General features: G+C 43.7%; 1 protein-coding gene across 1 annotated transcript in view; it reads left to right on the forward strand.

Annotated features, from left to right (window-relative positions):
• The first annotated feature begins 996 nt into the window (after positions 1–996).
• LOC149067752 (uncharacterized) overlaps positions 997–20,301 on the forward strand; it is a 46,063-nt gene continuing 26,758 nt past the window's right edge. The window contains exon 1 of the mRNA XM_089252156.1: positions 997–1,293. Within this exon, the coding sequence (XP_089108282.1) occupies positions 1,231–1,293 (63 nt within the window). The 5' untranslated portion in view covers positions 997–1,230. The remainder of the gene's footprint in view (positions 1,294–20,301) is intronic.

Here is a 20,301-nt window from a genome sequence, read left to right on the forward strand (position 1 = left end):
AAGCCTCCTTAAAGAATACCCGGGCAACGCCGGGTATTAAAGCTAATATATATATATATATATAGCAATAGTTTCCGAATCAAAGAAAATTTAGAAATAAATGAGAAGGAATCGTTTCTCAGCCATTATTTCGGGAAGCCCCGGAGCCGGGACGATTCTCATCATTTTTTCTTCACGCTTTAAATTCACTACAACGGGGAACCCGGGAAAAGTCAAGTCTGATCTGGGGGGGGGGGGAGCACTAAAGGTCCCAGCCTATAGGGCTCTTCCCCAGGACGTAGGGGGCCATGGGTTTATCCGTCGTACTCGGGGGGGCCCCCCCCCCATCGTCCAACCCGTTGATAAAAAAAAATAAATTCCACAGCTCTTCAGGACGGTCCTTTGAACCCATTCTCCAAAAGTTCAACTCCCCCTTACATCATCATCATCGTCTGGCACCACACAATCACTGGTATTTTACTGGTCAATCAATCCACTAAATCAGTTAATTCCCGATAATAATAAAGAATAAGAGGTTGCTCAAGAAGTCATCGCACACAACAGATACCGATACAACAATACGCGCCAGCAGTACATGCAGTCTTCCGTGCAAAACAACAAAGAAAGAAAAAGACCAGCTTCCTGTAGAGTGGTGGGGGGGGGGGAGGTATACGTGCGGCGAGTCGTTAATCCTTAAAAAGTGAGAGGGGGGGGGCCACCTGTTGGTTGCGCGTATGGTCTCCTCTACACTTCCAGTTCCACCCCATACGCATCTGGTACCCCACATTGCCTGTGTATCCTTCGAATATTCGTAGGGGGTTCCCACGAGCATCGACACGGGTGACTTAGCACCACCGGTGTGCGAAGTACGGGGAGGAGGGAAAAAGAAACTGCTAGTACGCCATCTTATAGTAGAGGACTAGTTACTACTTTAACATATCCTTTCTTTATCCTCCCCCCATACCTTCGACGACTAGTCGCGTCTCCTACACTCTCTCTACTTCACCCTTCCAACGCGATCGGCAACTTCCTGCCTATAGTGTGCAGTGACTGGTTGGAAGGAACGTCAGTCGTACGCAGTTGGTGCTGGTGTTCGGACGTCTTTTCTCTTCATTCTCCTGCGGTGGCCTCTTTTTGTTGTTGTTGTGCGTGTGTGTGTGTGTTGTGACCGACTCCACATGTCGTGAAAGAACAAAGACATTGCCTTGTTGTTGCTGCTGTATGGTTTATTTTACGCAGTCTTCTCACTAGATGGCCACTGGTTTAGTCCATGGTGAATTAGTACAACCTTCGGATGAAGCCTGGAAACCAGAGGTGACTATTTTGAAGTTCTACTTTTTTTTGTTTCAACTGCGTGTTGTATTGAAGCCGCCAATATGGCGTGTTTGTCTTTATTTTTCTTTTCTTGTGTGTGTGTGTGCGAAGGTGGTGCGGGAGGGTTCGTTATTGAAGATGGGGTTTACTGCCTTCTTAAGCACCACAAAAAAACCGGTCCAACTCTTTTTTTCTTTGTCTGTGGTTTTTCCAACGTGGGATTATCATTTGTGTGTTTTATGTAGTGCGTTGACCGTGTGTGTGTGCATGTGTCTGGTCTTTTTTTTTTTTGGTGTGATGGGATGGAATCACGTGTTGGTGATACCAGGGGTTTAGCCCCCCCCCCATCCATGGCCCCCACAAAGTGGGGGGGGGGAGGCTGACAGGGCCCGGGACAGTTCTCATCATTTTTTGCTTCTTCCCGCTATAAATTAACTACAGAAGGGGCCCGCAAAAGATCCCAGCCTTGGGGCCCCCGCCGGTCAGGCCCACTCTTCGGGATGAGCGGGACCACAACTAGATACTTTGTCAGCCGTGGCAAACATGCATTTTGGCACCCATTGTAATGTCAAAGGAGTAGTTAAGAGTGAATTCGGCGCATAGGCGGAGATAGACTTGGAAGTCTGGGGGTGGGGGCACGATGATGATGTCAATTCATACATACATATGTATACCATAGATCAGTCGACTCCTCCTTTGACGCTGGGGGGGAGGGGGCAATGCCCCTCACGCCCACCCTGTATCTCCGCCCATGATTCGGCGCCCTGGGGCACCAGATCCGCCAGCTCTCAGCTCCCGCAGTTGGGGGTGTGTGCGGCAGGAACGGTCGCGCCATGGTCGCACTGGGCACCATGGTGGGTTCGGGAGGGGTTACGGCAAAAAAAAAAAGTGAAAACATTAATTTTGTGAATTCATTTTCAATTTCCTCAATCACAGTTTCATCAATTCTGGAATTTCTCTACGTTAATTTTGAATTTACATCAATTCTGAGATATTTAGGGACCTTTCTTTCATTAATGCTGAATTTTCATTGGTGCTGGAATTAATATATTTCTCGATTGTAATTCATCGATTCTGAATTTTCATTAGTTCTCAGCTCATCAAGGCCGTAATTTTCATTAGTTTTGTAGTTAATTCTTTCATCAGTTCTGAATTTTCATTAATTTCTATATTAATTTTCAATTAATTGTGTCTATATTTTCTTGAGTGGATGTTGTATGACATTCCTGTATATTCTGTGATAATTATTGCATGATTCCATCCCTTTGAATGCTAATTCCCCTCCCCCCACAAAGTACAGTATGTATGAAATCGGGGCTAAGGTGCCCCGAAATTCTTTCCTCACCAGGTCCCCGATTTTAATTTGGGAGGGGGGTGGGGGCCGAGGATCTCCCCTGAGAATGAAGTGAGGTTTGTGAATAAAGGATTTGTTACGACTGATAATCCAAAAAAGTGCATTTATCGTTTCGCCGCCCTTCTCCTATTTCAGTCTAATTTTCTTGACTTCTCTTTCCACGAATTCGCCGCCCTGTGATATAACCAGGGCCCCGTCTTAAGAGCATCGTGGGGCCCCCGGGCCAAATGATTTTTCCGAGGCCCTGCGTGGTGAATTCTCGGAAGCTCCAACCACATTTAATTTTTGTGAGGGGCCCCCCTTTTCTCTTGAGGTGACCGGGTGGGCCCCATGCGTTTAGACGGCACTGGCTATAACCCGCTTGGCCTCTCCACTCTCAAAGTCACTCTTTTAGTCATTCACATGCCTGTGCACACTGTTTTGGTCAATTGCATACTTGCACACGCTGTAGGTGGTCGCTCAAGGACACGGTTTCTTGCTTTCTAGGCCACTCTTTTGATCATTTTACACGTTTTGCACATGCTCCAGGGAATAGGTTATTCTTTTCTGAAGTTAGTTCAGAATTCTCATCGATTCTGAATTTTATTCTGAATTCCCTTTTGTGTCTGATTGAGTTGAGTCGTATTTATTGAGTGATTTACTTACGAGCGTATCCTGGGGTAGCCCCCCCCCCGTATGAATTTGGACCCTTTGTGACTGTACAGGATACCCAGTATCGTACTTAAGGATGTGACTCCAGGTGGTAGAGGGAGAACACAATGAAAGAGGCCACGAGCAAGGTGAGAGCGAGCCCGGATGATGCCATGTTTGCCTCTTGTCTCGGTTTTTGAATCGTGCCTGTATAAGTCCGTGTTGCTGCTAGGGGCGTCGCCAACCTTTGTCGAGGCGAGCTGGAGATATTTATTTATGCGCCTATTTACAGGGCTGGACAAATCCCAGGTCGCCATGGCGACTAGAAAATCAGTGTTGGCACCTAAAATTACGTAAATGTGGTTGTTAAATTGGAGTTTCTAAAGGCTCACACAAACTTCTCTTGCATTTCATTACGCGACATCTTTTAACATGGGAAAAGTAAAAGGAAAACATTATTTAGGACCGTTTTTTCCGGCAAAGTACCATGCTTGGCTCCTAAGAAATCGGACTGGAGCCTAAATTTTTTTTTTTTTTCGATTTGTCAGGCCCTGCCTTTCTATTTAGATGCTGCGAAAAGGTTCTTTTATAAGGGGAAAATTATCTACCAAACTATTCTGGGGTAACAAAAGTTTGAGAACCCCTGACACACACAGTCATTGGCGTACGCAAAGGAGGGGGGGGGGGGATGGTGGTTTGGGTTCTAACCCCCTGAGCCAAAATTATAGTGTTATTTTACAGGAAAAAACGTAAACCCCCACCCTCAGAAGGAAAATAAATCTGAAACCCCCCTCGAAAAAATTCTGCGTACGCCTATGCACACACAGTACCTATTAGTTTCCTATAAGGCGTAGTTCATAGCAACGTAACCAATGTGAGAGTTGCTCGACCGACTCAGATATATATTTTCGAATTCGGCACACGTACAGGTGGTGCCAGGGTTTAAGAAAAACACGAGTTTTCAACTAAAGTAAGGTTTTGGTGACCATACCTACAGAGGGACATAGACTTGGTTGTAGGGGGTGCAGAGAAGAGCTACGCGCGTCCTTATTTTGGCACACGGGGCTTGAGTTATGAAGACAGACTTCATTTTTTGAATATGTTTACATTGGATGAACGCAGGTGTCGAGGAGATATGATCGAAGTGTTCAAAATTTTCAAATGGGATGGATAGGATGGACCATGAACTTTTAGTACACCGCCAATCGACTGCTTTTACAAGGGGACACTAGTATCGATTGGTGAGGGACAATACAAGGTGCCGCAGGGAATTTTTCTCTAATAGGGTTGTTAATAAATGGAATAGCTTACCCCCGGAGGCAGTAAATGGTAACACAATTGACACGTTTAAGAAGAAATACGATAAACATGTTGGGGTAAATCGAGAAGCTCTGTCCATACTTAGAATAAGACAACCATAAGTATTCTTCATGGCAAGGGCGTAGCGAGGGGGGGGGACTTGGGGGTCTGGTTCCCCCCCCCCCCGAAATGTGAGAAAATGACCGAAAAAAGGGAAAAAGATGGCCAAATCCATTGTTCTGTCACTTTGGTCCCCCCTCCCCGAAATGAAAGTGGTCCCCCCCCCCCCGAACGAAATTTCTGGCTACGCCCCTGCTTCATGGGAATTGTATAATATTTTATCATGTGTATATATTGATTATAATTTGTGCTAATTGCATTTTTAATTGGGTTGCTATTTTTTTTTTTTGGAAATATATGACATCCATATTTTTATGGGCATCTTTTTCTCAGCCAGAGAAGTTGGGCATTTTGCCTGTTGTGGCGTTGTATTTGTATTAAATGAAAGTGATCCCCCGAACGAAATTTCTGGCTACGGGCCTGATAGGTATCTAGGGTGACCATACGTCCCGTATTTCCCGAGACGGCCCCGGTTTTCTTTATTTTTCTAGCCGTCCCGACTTTATGGCAAAAGTGTCCCGGTTTTTCCCGTTTTTTGCATGACGCCTACTTCATTCTTCATTGAAGTCAAAGATTGAATTATAAAATAAATAAATAATTGAATTATAAATTGACTTATTAAATTATATTATGATAAATACAACTACAAATAACAACGCATTAATCTCCCACATTTGCCCTTGGTGAACGTTTTATTTCGTGAAATCCACTGCAATTTGCAGTAATGCTTCGTTTCCCACAATCAAAATACAGAAAATTTCAGGCATAGATTTTTTATAGTTAGGGGGGTCATTCAAGTATTACGTCAGCATCGATGGGGGGGGGGGAGGGGTTCCGAATTGCTGGCTTTTGATGACGGGGGGGGGGGTTGTTTGGATGATGCTTACGTCATCAATCACCCTTTATGAAAATATAAATATTCTTAATGCCATCTTACTCGGGACGCCAAAAACGAGCAAAAATCTTTCGCTAGTTTGTGGGCACCTGAACCAACATTCCCTCTAATGATAAATCCCTTACAGAGCCATTTCAGCGATCTCTAAATGTTTCACGGATCCTTCACGTGCTCAGGAAACGTGTCTGGGCTGCTTAAGTGCCGTGAGAGAATTTCCTAAATAAAAACGTCCTGAAAGAAAGAGTAAATACATCGAATCAATTTAAGGGGCCGTTCAAGTATTACGTCATCATCGATGGGGGGGGGGAGGTGGGGGTTCCGATTTGCTGACTTTTGATGACAAGTGGGGGGGAGGTTTGGATAATGCTTACGTCATCAACCACCCTTTATGAAAATATGAGTTAGGATTCAGAGGGGCAGAACTAATGACGGAATTTTGCTGACAAAGGGGGAGAGGGGGTCAGCGTTTTGCTGACTTTTGCTGACGGCGGGGGGGGGGGCAAAAATGGCTAAAAATTCGCTTACGTAATACTTGAACGGCCCCTAACGTACAAAAAGAAATTTTTTATTGACTAGTTTCGAAAGACTCACCCCCCCCCCCACTATCTCCAAATTAATATCCAGCTTTTCTCAGTGTTTGAAAACTCCCTAATGCCTAATAGACCCTCAGGCTGGTCGCTCCCATTGAAAGCTACCGCCAGCGGAAACAAGTCACGCGTGTTATCTACAAGACTGCTGTAGCAGTTTTGTGCACACATGTGACTTGTTCTGGCTCCTATTAGCATCCAGTGGACGACCGGCTTTACAGTTCGAACGGAGCGCAACCAGGCTCTGTCGCGAACGCAATTTAAGCTCATTGCCCCAAGGGGCGTGTTCATGTCACGAGGAGTAGCTTAGAGAGGGGTACATGGGAACCTGGTGACGAGCATGTGTAGTTCATGTTCAGAGCATGGTGCAGTACTTTTCTTCAGTGCTACATAATGATAGAAAAGATAGAGGGGAAAAAAAATTACATGTCGCAAGGAGAGGAGTGTTTAGCGAAAGTTACAATGGGGGAAATGGTGACGGAGCATGTGCCGGGTACATAAAAATATGCGTGAGTAGCTCTCCGGCAAGGGAAGCAAGTGTTTTAGCTAGGGTAACCGGACAGAGATTGGTAAATATCACACGATACGTCATACATATCATGTGGGGAAATGTAAGTGTTCTGACTGTGTTGCAGCTCTCAGCAAGTTTCTTTACGAAACTTCCCATGACTCACCACCAGGAGGCGGCTGCGCGAGTCCCAACATATAGCACGCGGACAAACGAATAAAGACGTACATACACATACAAACGATCACATGAAAAAATAAAAGAAAGAAAATCAATCCCCCCGACAGCATGATAACCGACGAAACGTACAGCAAGGCAACCCCTACGTACCCGGCGACGGCACCGAGCCCCTCTGGAGCTTGAGCCACTCGCCGAGGCGGTAGCTCAAAGGCTCCGGAATGATGTCGATATCTGTGCCATAGCGGAGTGGCTCCCCAGCCACCTCTGGCTGTTGCTGAGTCTCGTCGTCGCCGCCTGCAAGTAGATGAAACAAAAATACATGGGATGATTAAATGAATATAGAAATGGGATGAAGCTGCTTTTTGTTTTTTTTGTTTTTTAAGAGATGGGATGTGTACATTGTACATAAAAGTTATTGACCGTTTTTACAATTCATAATTGCAGTTATTGAACGAGCAAAAAAAACATGAAAATTGAATGTAATGTTTACTTACTCGACATGAAGATGGCTCTCATGTCGGCAGTCGCGAGGCTGCGACTCTTCCTGGGAAATGAAAAAAAAAATAAATTCATATATACATACATCTATATACAGTCAAACCTCGTTAATGAGTCACTCTTGGGAGAGCAAAAATATGACTTAGTAAGCGGAGTGACTCGTTAAACGGAGTAAGCCATAGCTGTGTCAATTCCTACCTGAGGACACTTGGGACTTCCATAAAGTGACCCGGTAAGCGGAGTGACGTGTTAACCGGGTGACGCACTAACGAGGTTTGACTGTATATAAAATTGATTTCCTGTGTGTGTGTATGTTCTCTATTCAAATCTACAATTTTAGATCGATCGTCGCCAAATTTTGCATATATACCAAATGGGACCCGACTTGAACGATAGGCTACTTTAAAATTTCATCAGAGCAGCGCAAGTGCCCCAAACGGGCAAAAAACCGTAGGGCAACAATGGTTTTTGGGCCTCAACAATCACTTTCGGAACGTTTACTTTGGTTACCGTGGTTCCCTAGCAATGCGTTTCAGACGTGTATATGCCTTTACAACGGTTTGTCACTTCTTTAATCCTGTTAGTATATGTATAATAGTTTATGCCTTTATAATGGTTTGCCACATTTTCAATACTCTCAGTAATGAGGGTTTTTGAATAGACGTCATAATCATCATCAGCATCGCTTTGAGGGTCAGGAAAAGGGTGATCCTCATAGAAATCAGTGTTAAACTGTAGAAATGCTGAAATTTGGTGGGGTTTTCTGTCACATCAATAATTTTAAAAATTGTATTGAATTCCCGGTTTCTGAAATATATATTGAGTTCGCTTAGAGATATACGAAGCCCAGGAGATATTAAATAGGAAGTAATTAGACCCGGACCTACTTTTGAGTTGGATATTCATACAAAATAACATTGATTACAACTTTTTATTTACATCTTCTCAAGCATGAAAATTAATGTCTTTTAATATTCAACTGCATCAATTCATATGGTTTAGGTTGTTAAACTTGTTAAACTGAAAAAGATACCAGCTTAGGAGACCTGCTCCAACACGTGGGGATCATGGGACATACGTGATAAGCCATCCAGGGGATACGCGGAAGATAAGCAGCAACGTGTTTTTCTCTACCCGTGATTCCCTTATCCTTTCATCGTTAATCCGCCGCGCTCCAAACTAATCTAGATGAGAATCATCTCTCAAAATGAACCCGTTTCGTATCTCACTCCTAAACAAATACAACTCTTCGCGACGCCTCTGATAGAGGTTGGTGACGGTGCCCTGGGAGTCACGACCTATACTTTGAGAACCACTGATTTTTATAGGGATGCTTGCAAGCCTCCAGCTGTTTCTAGGAGTGCTCACCTACCACGCATTTCTATTGGGTGATCCTTCTAAATATTTCTAGGAATACGCCTTTCAATGTCTTTTAGGAAAGGGGATGGGCGTTGAAGGGGTGTGTATGTGCGTGAGCATATTAAAATTATGGTGACATTGGTTTGAGCGCATATCATAGTTGTCGTATGAGTGCTCTTCCTCTAGTAATGGGAATAGAGAATGCTCGCGCGTGACTCAAGAATGATGTTTCTTCTTCGAGGTTACCTGATATAGTATAGAAACTTTCGTGCAACATGAATATCATCATTAAAATGTTGGGATGTTTAAAAATACCATGTTAAACGCTATAAAACACCATAAAATTCTTTGTGAGCATGCCCCCCCCCCTCCATTCACCAGCAATTATATGTCTGGCTCAAAATGTAGAACCTGTATGTGCATAATGGGGGGGGGGGGGGGCACGCGATGAAACCTGGCCATTATCACCTCAGAAATGTCCACTAAATATTGCCTGCTTACAAATGTCCTTCAGACAGGCGCGGATCCAGAGGGAAGCGATAGGGGTGATCATCCCTCCCAAGAACGGCAAATAACAAAGGGAAAATTTGTCTGTCCCGTAAAATACGGGACGATCCAACAAACAGAATAAATCGCCCCCCCCCCTCCCGACACATCACCCCGGATCCACGCCTGCTTCCAGGTACTGGTCCTTCAAATCGGGATGTCTGAGCATACACGTAAGCGAATAGTTATGACACAGAGGACGCATGTGGATGATCGCTGATTTGGAAGATAGATTTTGATTTCTCTCACACTGATTACAACATTATTCTTTGGCGTCATTGAAGATACTATTGTCTGTTAGAAATACACAGGTTCATACCCTAGCATCCGAGGACTCCGCATCCTCCAAGGGCCCCGCGGCTATCGCCTCCTCTACATACTTATATTACATTAGTAATGATGCCGCCGGGTACGCCCTGCAGGCTCACCAGCCTCTCGAGCACCCCCTGCAAGGGCAAGAAGCATACGACTATTGCACGTTTTGATCTCGAAGTTTTATGGATGTTGCGCCTGAATGGCCGCGGTGGTGCTCGTCTACCGGTCCCAGGTTCAAACTCGACTGAGGATATAGATTAGATATTTCCCCCACCTAACGAACTTCAGGCGACCACGGAATAGACATCATCTTCATTTCCAGACATTCTCATTAATGACAGTAAATTGCAATACAGCTATATGGTCATAGATGGTGTTTGGTGAAGTATTCGGGGTTATATGAAAACGATGGCCATAACTAAAGTAAACAGTAATAGTAGTAGTAATACAGTAGACAGTACTACAGACGAACCTCGTTTATACGTCTTTCACGTTTATACGACGTTTGTGCCCGGTCGCAATTGGTTCCTGTACATTTTAATGTTGAAATAATTCATTTATTCGACGTAAGATCCACACTGGGCTAGGATCCTATGGAAGCAATATTCCTTGGCGAATATTTGCTTCCAGAACACTCTCCGTGTCGTGGCTATTGACGGTTTTCGACCAATGTGTGGCCAGATGGATTGGAAGACCGGGAAGGAAGGCGACACCTTTGACTTGGTTCGAAGGCACCGATCATTCTCTTCGACCAGCCTGTATATGTTTAGAGGCATCTCGAGTTCGATACCCGATTTGTAATTGCCAGAGAAATTCCTGACGCGGAGGTACAACACAAACTGTGTGACAATATAACCTCGGTGCCCGAGTGGCATGGTGGTAAGATACACGTCTACCATCGTGAAGGTTGTTGTTAGGGTTCCGGGTTCGAACCCAAGGGAGGATATCGATAAGATATTTTCCCTAACGAACTCGAGGCGACCACCGATAGACAGCGCCTTCACTTCCAACCCATCTCACTAATGGCAGTAAATTGCAGTATAGCGATATGGCCAGAGTTGGTGTTTGGTGAAGTAGTAGTTACTTTATACGTACATATCAATAGGCTCGTGTAGGGCGGTCAGTTGTTCCGGAAAACTAGGGTTTTTTCGCTAATAAATGAACTGTCTCCAAAAGTCAGAGATACACTTGAAAGTCTGTGGCGGGTGCGAATGACAATGATGTTTTCAATTCATATAAACTGAAGAGCCAAAAAAAAACTGGTCCAGGCATGCGTATGCAAATAAAGAGATATGGAACCAATCAGAGTACGGCGCTGCGGTCGGCAACGCCTATATAACACAACAAGTGTCTGGCACAATTGTTAGATCGGTTACTGCTGCTATAATGGCAGGTTAACGAGATTTAAGTGAGTTTGAACGTGGTGTTATAGTCGGCGCACGAGAGATGGGACATGGCATCTCCGAGGTAGCGATGAAATTTGGATTTTCGCGTACGACCATTTCACGATTGTACCGTAAATATCGGGAATCCGGTAAAAAATTAAATCTATGACATCGCTGCGGCCGGAAAAAGATCATGCAAGAACGGGACGACTGACGAGAATCATTAAACGTGACAGACGTGCAACCCTTCCGCAAATTGCTGCAGATTTCAATGCTGGGCCATCAACAAGTGTCAGCGTGCGAACCATTCAACGAAACATCATCGATATGGGGTTTCGGAGCCACTCGTGTACCCTTGATGACTGCACGACACAAAGCTTTACGCCTCGCCTGGACCCGACAACACCGACATTGGACTGTTGAGGACTGGAAGCACGTTGCCTGGTCTGACGAGTCTCGGTTCCGGTTGCTTCGAGCTGATGGACGTGTACGGAAACAACCTCATGAATCCATGGACCCTACATGTCAACAGGGGACTGTTCAAGCTGGTTGAGGCTCTATGATGGTATGGGGCGTGTGCAGTCGGCGTGATGTGGGACCCTTGATACGACTCTGACAGGTACGTAAGCATCCTGTCTGATCACCTGCACCCATTCATGTCCATTGTGCATTCCGACGGACTTGGACAATTTCAGCAGGACAATGCGACACCCCCACACGTCCAGAATTGTTGCAAAGTGGAACGCTCTTCTGACTTTAGACACTTCCGCTGGCCATCTAAATCCCCAGACATGAACATTATTGAACATATCTGGGATGTCTTGCAACGTGCTGTTCATAAGAGATCTCCACCGCCTGTTACTCCTACGGATTTATGGACAGCCCTGCAGGATTCACGGTGTCAATTACCTCGAGCACTACTTCAGACATTAGTCGAGTCCATGCCACGTCGTGTTGCGGCACTTCTGCGGGCTCGCGGGGGCCCTACGCGATATTAGGCAGGTGTACAAGTTATTTTTGGCTCTTCAGTGTATATGCATTATATCAGTCGGCTTCACCATTGATATTGAAGGAGCAGCAATGACTGGAAGGTAACCCCCTCCCCCCCGTATATCCACCCATGCGAAAAGTGCTTTCGTACTTCATGTTTGTCCTGGTTTTAAATTTACGTCCTCAAACGCCATTAAAATTAAAAATATTTTTTCAGTATTTAGCTGGCTGAACTGTTTTATTAGGAAATCTCAAAGTGGTCACATGTGACTACCTTCAGAATCCTACAGAGCTGCCCATAGAGAACCTGGATCATCTCAACGCATGAAACCCATCAACGACGCTCTCATGCCCATTGAGGGCTTACATGATAAGACCTGGTATTATGATCTTCGCGAGAAAGTAGGTAATATCACACACAAGTGTATTGACTGATACTTCCTGATAAAAGTATGGGGGGTCCCAGAGAACACCAATTTACCTGGAGACTTCAAATGTTCGGACACAGCCCTGCATTAGAACCTCTACGAGAAGAAAACTCACTGAGAACTTAGGGTAGAACGGATACAAGTCGGGAACGGCGATTTATTGTGTACGCTCGTCGGATGTCTCTGTATTTTACGAGGCCGCCCCTTTTTGTCCCTCTTTAATTCAGCTGTCCGGATGATCCAACCCCTCCCCCCGAATCTTTGTATAACCGCTTCTGGCCTAGATCCACCATATAAATAACATTTTTGTTTGTTATAAATTTAATTTGGAATGAATTTTAATTAAATAAGTAAAAATGATTCCGCTCCTGGGCGATGTGCTGAATAAGACAGAGGGCCACGAGAGTAGAAAGTATAGTTCAAATGTATAGTTCAAACTACTACACTGGGTAGATTACGACCAGATTGAAAATCATGAGTACCGTATATACTCGTGTATAAGCCGGGTTTTTTTGTGAAAAAATTCGTTCCCCAAGTGGGGGGGGGAGGGGGGGTCGGCTTATACTCGGGTCAGTTTTTGATGAGAAAATATCGATCCCGCACAATCAGTAGTTATTTTCGTAGCAGTGTTCGAGAAACCGGCATTATTGGTATGGGATATGTTCTTCAAACCCCACAGAACTGATGATGTCAAAGCAGCGGCAAAGAAATCGAAAATATCATTGGTTGGTGGTGGCGGCTAGCGTTGATTGTACAGCCTTTAGATGTTAGCATCAACAAGCCTCTCAAAGACTATTTGAGGGATTTGTGGACCGAATGGATGGGGAAGCGTGAAATTCTGTTTCCACCGAAATTATCATCCGATTCTGCAAAAAGTGTTGCATCAGCAATACGATGGACGGAACTGAAGATGACATCCTCTTTGAATGCGACAATGGCGATGAGACATCCCAGATGAGGATAAAAACGAAGATGCCGCACCCCCATGATGATCTGATGGATTACGATGAGCTTGGAGACTCAGAAGAAACGGATTAAAATGTTTGAATCATTTCCTATTGTAAATTACCGTAAGCTATTCATTTTGCGTGAAAATATAAGATTTTGTTTTCTCTGAAATGCACGGGTTTTCAATTTATTGCGGTTTTGGTGGTTCTGAAGTGGGGAGGTCGGCTTATATACGAGTCGCAAGAGAATCACTTAGATAGCGCCGCGATTCTCACAAATACGAGCAACAATGGCGGGCGTAAGTCTTTTATACCCTGACAACAATGGGCGGTAGTAAATCATTTGTTAGAGTTCAATCTCGATCACAACAAAAGTATATGGCTATCTGTTGAGATATGTTTGTTCGATATGATATTTTCTTTTAATATCCAGATTTTAACACACAAATAATTCTCTATCAATAAATATTTTTAAACATGAACGCGCTCTAGACGTGGCCCACCTTTGACATGAGGGCGTTCAAGGCAAACGCAGGAGTTCGGTGATCCCCAAATCAATTACAATCGAATCCCGTTATAACGAACGCCAAGAGACCGGAGGACTCACTTCGTTAAAACGAAATTTCGTTATAAAGGAATTCCAGGTTACCTAGCATTGTTCCTCCTTAAACTTATTTGGGGGATTAGAAAAGTGTTCGTTTTAAAACGAGATTTTCGCTATAACGGGATTCGACTGTACTAAAATTTGCCGCATCTCCGAACTTGACGCTCTGGGCATATAGGCCGAGACAGACTTGAAAGGTCTGGGGTGAGGCATCATGATGATGATGTCAGTTCATAATATGAACTATACGCATATGCATTAGATAAGTCGGTGCCACCTTTGATGCTTGTGCCCCCCACGTTCCCCCCCCCCCGCCCATATGCATCTTCAATACAAAATAAATGTCGTGCTAACAGCCATTCTAATTAATTGTAAGCATGGGTTGTTATAATTTCAGAAGCAACCAAAATTTTCTTCGTTGTTTCAGAAATACTGAACCTCTTAACATCGGTAACCTCCCAACAACATTTTCTCGGTCCCGTTAGTGTCCGTTGTTGGGAGGTTCCAGTGTACTACCAACTGGTCACATCGATAGGTCGATCTACCGACTGGTCATTTCTATAGAAAAATGTCATGGAATGCTTGCACTTATTTTAAGACAGGCATTTTCTGCAGCCATTCATCATCAATTCCTTAACCAAGCAACCGCCGCTGAAAGGCTTGGGATAATTTGCGAATATTTAGCTGATTTCGTTGCATGCAGAGACTCCCTCGTTGAAGTTTTCTTTTAGATAATTCTTCTCCTTTGGCACATCCAGTTAGAATCGGTGCTTCGATGATGCAATTGTGCAATTTCTTCACGCAGAGTCCGGTTGCCATTGCAGAGTCTCGGTGTCTCCAACTTTCTTAAAAGCATTATAGGTGCTCCGACTTTGAGGGTCAAGTTGTATGGTGACATACCCGGAATATCCAAAGAGTTCAGAAATTCTGCAGGATACAGGACAATCTGCGCTGAGTCTGTGACAGTGTCAACCGATTTGTAAGATGTGGAGTCTCCTGGAATAATTTTGTCGTTGATCTTGTTCACACTGTCATTTTTCGATGGTCTCTCACAAAGCCACTCGTGGTTTCGGTGATTTTGTTGAGTGTTTGGGAAGACTTTGTCTGCAAGTTCTTGAACTGAGTTTATATATATAATAACTGGCAAAATCCATTTGGGAACGTAATGAGTCCAGTGCTTGGGTCTCTGCGGGAATTCTTCCATTGCCAAGTTTGATCAACTGAAGTGAAAATTATAGCAGTGCTGAGTCATTTTTATTCAAACACCTTTTAACTATTTTTTTAAATTCAAACTACACCTCCACGATGGGCGGTTGATGAGATAAAGGCCGCATTAGCACTTACAGGATACCCCTGTATATAGGCTAGCAGAAATACCCGGCGCTCTTCCCAGGTTTTCTTCAATTACTGGGAGGATTGGAAAAGTTACAAACCGTTATAAAGGAATAAACTGTTCTAACAACAGAATTAAAAGTGTGACAAACCATTGTAAAGGCATATATACACGTCTGAAACGCATTATTGAAAACCACGGTAACCAAAGTAAACGTTCCGAAAGTGATTGCTGAGGCCCCAAAACCATTGTTGCCCGACAGTTTTTCGCCCATTTCGGGCATTTGCCCAGCTCTGACGAACTTTTAAAGTAGCCTACGGTTCAATCCCGGTCCTGTTTGGTATATATGCAAAATTTGGCGACGATCGGCCTAAAACTGTAGATTTTTATTAGGAACAGACATACTTTCACATTTATATATATAGTCTTAAAAAAAAATATTATCTTGTTGGGACGTTGCGGGTCACCGTTAGTTCTTTCAGGGCCGCATGTGGCCCTGGAGTTTTACATCCCTGCTATAGCCTATAGCCGCTGTGGTGAGAGTGGTTATAGTGACGGACTCTCGATGCGAGGATCCGGGTTCGAACCCCACAGTGGTGATCGGCTGTAGTTGGTGGTTCCCAACCTCGAAGCGCGAATGCGAGCCAATCCCCCTGTTAAAAAGTCTCGCCACAGAGAGCAACAGGCCTACAACGTTACAAATATTCAATCATTACACTTCACTCCCAATTTGAAGTATAGATGACGGCACTGAAATGTCATACACAACACTAGCTACACACTCAGACTGTTAGGTGTACACACTCACTTTGTTCCAGACTCTGCCACGAAGCTGGACTGGAAGAGATCTCGGCAACGGGATAAGTCCGGTGGCAGAGCCCCTGGCGTCATCGTCGATGGGGGAAGGGGGGGGGGTTTGGATAATGCTTACGTCATCAACCACCCTTTATGAAAATATGAAATATTTTTAATGGCATCTTACTCGGTACCCACAAAACGAGAAAAACCTTTCGATAGTTTGCGGGCATGAATGAATGAACGCCAGGGGCTCTGCCACCGGACTTATCCCGTTGCCGAGATCTCTTCCAGCCCAGCTTCGTGGCAGAGTCTGGAACAAAGTGAGTGTGTAGCTAGTGTTGTGTATGAAATTTCAGTGGTAGTTTGCGGGCAATTGAAGTAACATCCCTCCTATTGATAAGTGCCCTACAGAGCCACTTTAGTGATCTCTAAATGTTTCGCGGATCCAAGTGCTCTGGAAATATGCCCGGGCCGCTTAAGTACCCCGCGAGAGAGAACCCCGCGAGAGTGAAAAACACAGTCATATAATAAATCTGTCATAAAAAATGCCGCCCTAGGCGGTCGCTTCATGCCTTATACAGTTCCGTCTTAAGGCCCGGGGGGGGGGCCTCCAGAGAAAAGGGAGGCTCTCAAAAATTAGATCTGGTAGAAGTTTTCGAGAATTTGCCTGGTAGGGCCTCAGAAAAATCACTTGGCCCGTCTGCTCTTAAGACGGCCCTGGCCCAATACCTATATTGTATATTAATTATAGAAGGGTCCGTGAAAATATCTTGGGGGGGGGGGCTCGCAAGAAATATCAATCCTGGGGGGGGGGCCCTGTTGCAGAATTTGCTGGCCACGGTGGGAACGTTATAAGTGGGATCCACTTCATTTATATCTGTTCTGATGAAATATTTTCGCAGAGGGTGATTTGTGTGCCTGGTAGGACCTCCGAAAAATCACTTGGCCCGGGGGCCCATGATGCTCTTAAGACGGTCCTGGCCCAATACCTATATATTCATTCATTATAGAAGGGTTCGTGAAAATATCTTGAGGGATTTTCAGAAAATACCAATCCTCAGGGCCCTGTTGCAGGATTTGCGGGCCACGGTGAGAACGTTATAAGTGGGATCCACTGCAATTATATCTGTACTGCTGAAATATTTTCGCAGAGGGCGTGACGGATTTGGGGATTGCATTTGAACCTCTCCCACCCATACCACGACGTCCGCAACTGCATGCGCGCGCAGAAATTTCAGGCATTTCCCCCGTGGGTCCCATGTAGCACGCACGTAACCGGAAAACTGCTTCCGCCATTTTGTTTTGAATACAACACTCGTTTTGTTCGTGGCCTGGGGCATTTATTGCGCGGGAGACAAAATTCTTGGGGTCCCCCGAGGAAACGAATCCGAATCAGGCCCCGGGGGGGAGCCCTCTCAAAAGAATAGCTGCCGCCCATTCACGCGGAAAATGCCGTCGACGCAAAACGCAACCAGTAGCGTTCATTTCGACCGACCGCATGAAAGAAACCGAAGAGAAAAGCGCGACGAATTGTGGGTAATGATCATTGTTGTTGTTGGACCTTGAAGAAGAGACATCTTGAAGGCTTTTCGTGTCCTTGGAGGGGAAAAGAGGAGCCCCGGCCATTAGCGGCGTGTTTTTTCTCACGATTGTGCGACGAGGGATTATCGTTATTGTTATCTTCATCGCTTTTGTTCTTCGTTTGCTGCAGTTAAATCGACAGCCTTCTTTGATTTTTCCTTTGTTTATATTGACTTCAGGGGGAAAAAAGAAATTGTTTCCTCCAAAGTTCTTTATGCAACAATTTTTCCAACATTCTTTTTCCAACAATGTCCTCAAAGTTCTTTTTGCGATAATGTTTCCACAATGTTTAAAAATGTTTTTTTACAACAATGTTTAAAAATGCTTTTCACAACAATGTTTAACAACGCTTTTTACAACAACGTTTAACAATACTTTTTACAACAATGTTTAACAACGCTTTTTACAACAATGTTTAACAATGCTTTTTTACAACAATGTTTAAAAATGCTTTTTACAACAATGTTTAACAACGCTTTTTACAACAATGTTTAACAATGCTTTTTACAACAATGTTTAACAATGATTTTTACAACAATGTTTCTACAATGCTCTTTAAAACAATGTTTAATAAAGCTTTTTACAACAATGTTTAACAATGCTTTTTACAACGTTTCCGAAACACTTTTTCCAGCGATGTTTCGACAATGCTTTCTCCAACAGTGTCTTCTAAAGTGCTTTCTCCAACAGTGTTTGTTAAAGTGCTTTCTCCAACAGTGTTTTCAAAGTGCTTTCTCCAACTTCTCCAACAGTGTTTGTTAAAGTGCTTTCTCCAACAGTGTTTTCAAAGTGCTTTCTCCAACGATGTTTCAAAAATGCTTTTTCCAACAAAAGTTCTGTTGAAAGTTCTTTTCCCAACTATGTTTCGGAAGTTCTTTTTCGAAAAATGTTTCCTAAGTGCTTTTCCCAGCAATGTTTTTCCAAAACAATGTTTCCAAAATTCTTTTTCCAACAATTTTTCCAACATTCTTTTTCCAACAATATCCTCAAAGTTCTTTTTTGCGATAATGTCTCCACAATGCTTTTTACAACAATAGTTAACAATGTTTTTACAACAATGTTTAACAATGTTTTTTACAACAATGTTTAACAATATTTTTTACAACAATTTTTAACAATGCTTTTTCCAACAACGTTTCAAGAATGCTTTTTCAACAATATTTCGGAAGTTCTTTTTCCAAACATGTTTCCGAAATTCTTTTTCCAACAATGTTTCCGAAAATCTTTTTCCAACAATGTTTCCAAAAAAAATTTTCCAACAATGTTCCTAAAGTTCTTTTTCCAAAAATGTTTCCAAAGTGCTTTTTCCAACAACGTTTTTTGGGTTGCTGTATTTTCGTAATATATGAGATCCATATTTGTTATGGGCATCTTTTTCTCAGCCACCTCGTTGGGCATTTTGCCTGTTGTGGCGCTGTATTTGTATTTCTATTAAAAATTCGTTCCTTCAACAATGTTTCCAAAGTTCTTTTTCTCCAACCATGTTTCCAAAGTTATTTTTCCAACGATCTTTACAAAGTGCTTTCTCAAACCATATTTGCAAAAAATTGTTTCTGCAGCAATGTTTCCAAAAAATTGTTCTTTCAACAATGTTCCTTTATTTATATCGACTTTGGGGAAAGTGTTAACGACACTTAAAGTTTTACTCTTTGATTTTCCATGTTGCGCTATCGCGCATGTCGCAGTAGAAACGGATCTTAAAAACAAAGAGAAACGACGTCAGTCTTCCCTGTGCATACAAAAGTACGATAGAGTTTTAGCTATCGTACGTAGACAATGCTCATGTGTTAGACATGTATGAACAGTCATACAGGAGTTCCTACTCATCTCCCCTTTCCGCGAGTCGGAGGTTGTGTACCTTTGGTTTTCAGGGTCCTTTCGTGCTCTTATTGGCAAAGCTCCATCTATTCAATTGGCAAGCTCCATCCGCGGGTCTGATGGAAATCCCTAAGCGGGTCAAATGCGGCCAGCTTAGGGGCCAAATAGAGGTCGTGCATCCCTGAAGTACAGAGCGTACCACAGAGCACCATATCTTGGCACACGTCTCTCATTCCTCATTCACGAAACAACTTAATGACGAGGATAAAAATACTTAAGGCAAAACAATCCGGTTCCAATCACGGAAAAAATAAATCCGAGCTTAAAACTTTGTCGGATCCAATTCCAAAGTTCGTGATCCGTATTAGCAGAGTTAATCGCCGCACGAACGTGAGAAATATCGTCTCGTGTTGAATGAAGAATCGGATTACGCCAAAACGGATCCATCCATCTGCCGTGTTGAGAAAGGATCGAGAGTAATCAGAGGTCAGCGGGACGGCGGGGGGATGGATCCAGTTCACAAACGACACCATTTTTCTCTGATCAGTATTCGATCCGACGCCATCTTTGATAGATCGATCGTGAGAATCTCGTCTCTTAAAAGACACGACAGATAGACAGATATATTAACGGGGTTTCTGGGTTGAATACCAATCAATGATCCAATGACGTCATATCAGACGGGGGTCTCGAGATGGCTACTGATTCAGTGATTATCATCATCGGAACGTGATGGGAACGCTAATCACAGAAAACTGTCGTAACGTTCGAGAATGTTTACGACGTTGCCTTTTCTGTGTGGTTGAAGTTCATGAACATAAATCTCGCCATGT

Source organism: Pholcus phalangioides, unplaced genomic scaffold, assembly GCF_987345545.1.
Source record: "Pholcus phalangioides strain wild (caught in Gottingen) unplaced genomic scaffold, Ppha-v1.0 ptg000028l_1, whole genome shotgun sequence".
NCBI lineage: Eukaryota > Metazoa > Arthropoda > Arachnida > Araneae > Pholcidae > Pholcus > Pholcus phalangioides.